At 40.6% G+C, this 5,754-nt stretch overlaps 1 protein-coding gene across 1 annotated transcript in view; it reads left to right on the forward strand.

Annotated features, from left to right (window-relative positions):
* The window catches only part of gabra2a (gamma-aminobutyric acid type A receptor subunit alpha2a), a 28,320-nt gene continuing 22,566 nt past the window's right edge, over positions 1–5,754 (forward strand). Inside the window, exons 1-2 of the mRNA XM_032499825.1 lie at positions 1–617; positions 907–983. Coding sequence (XP_032355716.1) covers positions 916–983 — 68 coding nt within the window. The 5' untranslated portion in view covers positions 1–617; positions 907–915. The remainder of the gene's footprint in view (positions 618–906; positions 984–5,754) is intronic.

Genomic DNA, 5,754 nt, shown 5'->3' on the forward strand with positions numbered 1-5,754 from the left:
ACTGAACCAAGTCAAATTTTATTGAAATGACATTATCAAAAACAGTAACTGCATGTTTCTTTTCGTGAACGTCTCTAAGTAGTTTTGGCTGTGCTGGTTCTGCTTGAGGTCCTCAGAGCACCTGGCAGGATCTGGATTATTATGGACCCTGAAGTTCAGATTTGGCAATGCTCTTCTCTTTTCCTTCTTTTTACATTTGCTTAATTAAAGTAGGAACTAGCCTTTAACACCTATTGACATCCATTCGCGAGATTGCACGCGCTTTTTGGGAATGCAACTTGCACGTTGATTTCCATCGGGCGCGGTGGTGCGCATTGATAAATATCTCATTAGCAGGGAATCGAGGCTTTCCGAGCGGCGGAGCCCTGCGCCTCTGCATTCATCCGTCAGTGTGCTGCTGTGCTACAGTAGGACGCGGCTCTTTGTGCACTTTGCTCTCAGTTTAGTGTCAGGCTGAGCTGTGGGGACTCCCTGTTGGAGGAGCTGACAGAATGGACGGACAGTAAACGCATCTCTCTGGGTTGCTGCTCTCTCTATTTTTCTGCCGAAGGATTTTTCATCTTTAGTCACTGTTCAGTCTCTATTGGCAACCCCCGGGGACACCTGTCGCGTGTCAGGTAGGCAGAATCAGTCGATAAGGACACTTAATGGGACGCATTAAAAAGAAAAGAAAAAGCGGTGGAGAAAGCTCAATGTTCAGCCAGGGGTTGGGATCGGGAGTCGGGTTTGCAGATTCTTGGATTACAACTGAACAGAACCCCAGTTTTAAGTAGACTAAGCCGGTGTAATGGAGACAGATATCGGCGCTGGGTCCGTCTATTTGCAACAGCTGTGAGGCTGTTCGTGCCGTTTTTTTACCGTGTGATTACGCGCTCTGAAAGCAAGCGTTTCCCGTCTTGTTTGCAGGTTTCAGCGATGAGAGGACGATGGAGCTCACATTCCATCCCTGTATTGGTCTCTTTGATCGTACTGTGGCAGACACGGTAAGTTGGACATCCGTGATACGTGTTTTTTTTCTTCTTTTTGTAATTTAAATGAAAAAAAAAAAAAATACCACCGCTCGGATGGCAGACTGACCGCGCGCACAGGCAGCGGATCTGACACGGCTCTTTGGCTTTCAACCGAAAGGCCATTTAACGGGATGTAACCCTAGGCATGTTTACATTAGGGTTTTACTATATTGACACGTCCTTTCCATGACGGCTGCCCTGAGCGCAGTTCATCCCCGCGTTCGAAGCGCAACACCAAACCTCGTTGATAAATATGTCTATTAAAGGATTAGTGGCACATTAGGAAAATATCACACATAGGTCAATGCTATATGTAGTTCCATACGAGTTGTTGAGACGTGCGGGCAAGTTCGGCTCCTCTATATTAGACTAAGCATCCATTTATTGAGAGAAATCTCAACTTGTGGTGCACTTCGACGAAAAAAATGGTAGTAAAAGAGAAACCAGTTTTCAAAAGTTTAAATCCTAATTCATAATAATTCAAGCAACACATTGGTACCCCCATTAATCTTTATGGTAATACATGGTGGGTTCGGCCTACAAAGCTTGTAGAAAGAATAGAACAGCTGTGATAATTAAACCATTATCCCCCATCAAATTGAAAATAAGCCTTATATTCTAATGTTAATTCATTTACCTAATTATTTGTTTTCCTAAAAAAAACAAAAAACGAAGGAAATTCAATTTGAGACTTGTGTTTAAAGGGTCAACAAATGGAAGATTAGGCATTATATCACAGTGTTCTGCCTCAGTGCATCACAATGCTTTATTTTTCATAATGGATTAAGCAATACATTACTGTGTTAGATTCTTGTTGACAAGGAAATATTAGTGTTACTTCTTACTTCATAAATGGCTAAAGTAGACAATCTGTAACAAGCTGCCCTATTAACGCGTCACTCCACTTATGACAATTAATAACATTGGTAACACTTCAGAACAGTCGCAACAAACAAAGAGGAATTCTTCCCAATTCTCAATGTAAGGTATGGAAGGTTTGGTACTAGTACAGTAGTGCACTGACAGTAGCCTACCTGCAGCTGAAGTAAGGGAATACGGGGGTAATAATCTGGGAATTATTCATACTGTAGGCGTTTGTTAACTAACATGTACAAGATCCAATATTACGAGGTTACAGTATAATCTACCCAGCACTTTAAAAAGGCTGTGATTTATTTCAAAATGACCCTGTACCGCTTACCAACACTAGAGGGGCACAGATGATCACAAAATGAGGATAGGGAAACTACATATGTCCTATGTAACTACAAGTACTTTACACAAACATGGGTTGAGGGAACATGCTGTGGGTATATGTAGCCTATGTGTAAGAAAGTAAAGTAGGCCTTCTTTCAGTATTGGGTTCAACATTATACAGTATGGACTGACTCAAAGGCTTTGAGCCACCACTGCCTGCAGAGCCTGTGTCCCTGAAGTCGGACTGTAGCCACATGTGATTTTTTTTTTATGCCACAATATTTAATATGAATGAATCATGAGCTCATACAACCACTGAATCACACACACACACGCAGACACAATGCATAGACTATAAGTGTTGCCAAAACATCTGGATCGTCCCCTGGTGGCTGGCCGCAGCATACTGTGGGTCATGTTAGCTAATGGGACATGAACCAAAATCAAAATACACATCAAATACATTTTCCCCAAATATGTCATTTTAGGTAGTTCACGTTGATGTTATTTATCCCTTGTGTTGTCTTCCCGTTAACCATGAACTTGTCCTTCCAGGTCAAAATTGAAAATGAAAATTTTTTGTGTGCTTTTCCAATGGTTTTGTCACTTTTTCTGATTTCTTTGTCACTTTTTCCAGCTTTTGGCACTTTAAAAAAAAACCTGAGCTGGTTTAATGATAGATTTCACACCTATTCTTGGAATTCATGGTCAACAAAGCTCATTTATATCAAATTATACACACGTTTTTAGTTAAAAAGGCAGAAATTATGAATTATTTTGACTACTAGTTAAGATCAGAGGATGTTGAATGGACCACAGATGGGTAGATGCCAAAGTTTAGTCCGGATAGTGTTTGGAAACCATTAAAAAAATAATTCAAATGCTTATCATCCATGTTATTTTTGGGCAATTTGGTAGAAAGATATCCATATTTTGGATATAAAACACTTTTTCAATTTGACCCGAGGACAACACAAAGGTTAATTGTTCATATATCAGACACATTTTTTTTGTTATTTGATGCTATAGAAACATCTGACTTGCAATTGGTTGGGCGAGTGTGTGGGCGGGACTTTGATATTGCGGCTCCACCGCGTGATTTCTGCGCAGACTATGGCTCAAAAATTACAAGATGGCGGTGCTCCTATCTGGGATATTACATGTCGTCCATCTTCATATACAGTCTATAGCTGTGTTCGAAACCAAACCCGGTCACGGAAACAGTGAACTATAGCCTACTATGGTGTGTTCGCCATTTGGTAGTGATGTTCGAATTCTCCATGGTTACTTTCATTCAATACGTAATCCATTATAAAAGACCCACAATGCACTGCTTATCATTATTATTATTTTTTTACCAGTGCATTAGTAAAATGCACCTACAGGCTCACACTGTGCTAGTTACACACGGGGACACACAGTAGCACACACACATGCAAAGATTACAAATAAACATATGATGGTGCAAATCCGCCATCATAATAACAATGTGCCAAGGAACAAACGCGCCTGGCTGTTAAAGGGAATGGGAGATGACTCTGATTGGTTGATTGCATGTTACACCCAGAACACACCTATGATTAATGAAGACACTAAGTACAACCCTTTTGAACCAGGCCCCTGGCGCACGGACCCTTTTTTCTAGCTAAAGTGGATTTGGACACGCCCTAAACGCCCCTCTGCCAGGCGCTTCACGCCGTGTGCTTGGATGGTTAAAATAGGGCCCTGTTTAGGGAACAGTGATGTCACACGCGCACACACGCACACACACACAATGTCGGCAACTTGGCCTCAGCCTCTCCTCCTCCCCCTGCTCTCTCGGCCGTGCGCACGCAGGCAGGACTGAGTTACTATGGTTACGGGCATCTGTGTCGCCAGGTCATTTTTGTCCGGGCTTCACCCTGAACGTTTTGAGTGTAGACCTGAAAATCATTATAAATGTAAGCCAATGTGTGTGAATTTGATGTAATGTCGCTAACCGGAACAGCCTATCAAAAGCCATCTACATTTTTTACATAGCCATGTCCAGAGGTGGGTAGTAACCAGTTACATTTACTCCGTTACATTTACTTGAGTAAGTTTAAAAAAAAAAATTGTACTTATAGGAGTAGTTTTAAATCACTATACTTTTACTTGTACTTGAGTAGATTAGTGAAGAAGAAACTGTACTCTTCCTCCGCTACATCAGGCTACAAGGAGCTCGTTACTTTTCTTTTTACCTCGTTGGTATTCTACGCGTCATTGTTTTTACCCCAGCGTACGCCCATAGACCGTTATGCGTACGCCTCATTTTAACGTTTTATTTTGACAGAGAGAGAGAGAGTCTTCCGCTGAAGGCTCTACCACGTGACTGTGTTCCACCAATCAAACGGCGTTGTGCAGTCACGTGACCATGCTTGATCTCAGCGGCGTTTTAGTTTCTGCTGTGGACAGGTGGATGTTTGTCTTTTAGGTTACATACAGTAGCCTATGTTTTGCACATGCAGTATCCATCCAAATTTCATGTGACAAGTCTCTCACTTAAGCTATTTTGTAATTAATAAATTAATTCTAATTTATTATATTGATTGGATGAACTATAGTTTGCCTAAATATGATTATTTTGTATTTTTGTCTGTCTGATTGATGCTTGTGTTGAGAAATAAATCAGACGTTACTCAACAGTTACTCACTACTTGAGTAGTTTTTTCATCAAGCACTTTTTTACTCTTACTCAAGTAATTATTTGGATGACTACTTTTACTTTTACTTGAGTCATATTATTCTGAAGTAACAGTACTTTCACTTGAGTACAATTTTTGGATACTCTACCCACCTCTGGCCATGTCCATAATTAATGTGGAAAGTACACAACAGTTTTTAAAGTACATATTTACATCTATTTTGCATGTAATTAAGATGCCACAGTGCATGAAAAAGCATCAAAATAGCGGTTGTTTATGTCTTAATTCAAATAAAATTTGAGGAGCTATGGGGCTTGTCATAACTTTCGAACTCAGCCTGTCTCTGTTAACAACATTTGAAATTAAACTGTTTCAGCTTTCATCCAACACTGAGCGCACCTAATGCCAGATCTGTAGGCAAACGTGTTTCTACGGTAACCCTTAACAACAGCTCCATGGTCGACAGTCACAGCTGCCGCTCGCTTCACCAGCAGATGCTGATGGTTGAAGGATAGTCCCGCTTATAAGTAATATTAGTAATATTATGTACCCGGCCGGGTGGTACTTAGAGATGAAGTTCTCTTTAACTTCCTCCCAAACACACAGAGGTAATAGCCTACTGTACGCCATAAGGATTAGAGGTGGGGGGGAAACATCGATACAGCATAGTATCGCAATATTTTCAGTAGCACTACTGTATTGATACACAGGCGCCAAGTATGGATCTTTTATTACATTATATTATACATCAGTATGTCTGCTTGACAATCCCATTTTGCAGCAATAAAATTGAAGTCACATGAACAAACACAGAAATGTATTTTTTTTTTTTTAGATGAAACAGATGTTGACAAAGTTTCCTTTTGGGGACGTCATTTGAAATT

The sequence above is a fragment of the Etheostoma spectabile genome, chromosome 20 (genome assembly GCF_008692095.1).
Source record: "Etheostoma spectabile isolate EspeVRDwgs_2016 chromosome 20, UIUC_Espe_1.0, whole genome shotgun sequence".
NCBI classification, from domain to species: Eukaryota; Metazoa; Chordata; class Actinopteri; order Perciformes; family Percidae; genus Etheostoma; species Etheostoma spectabile.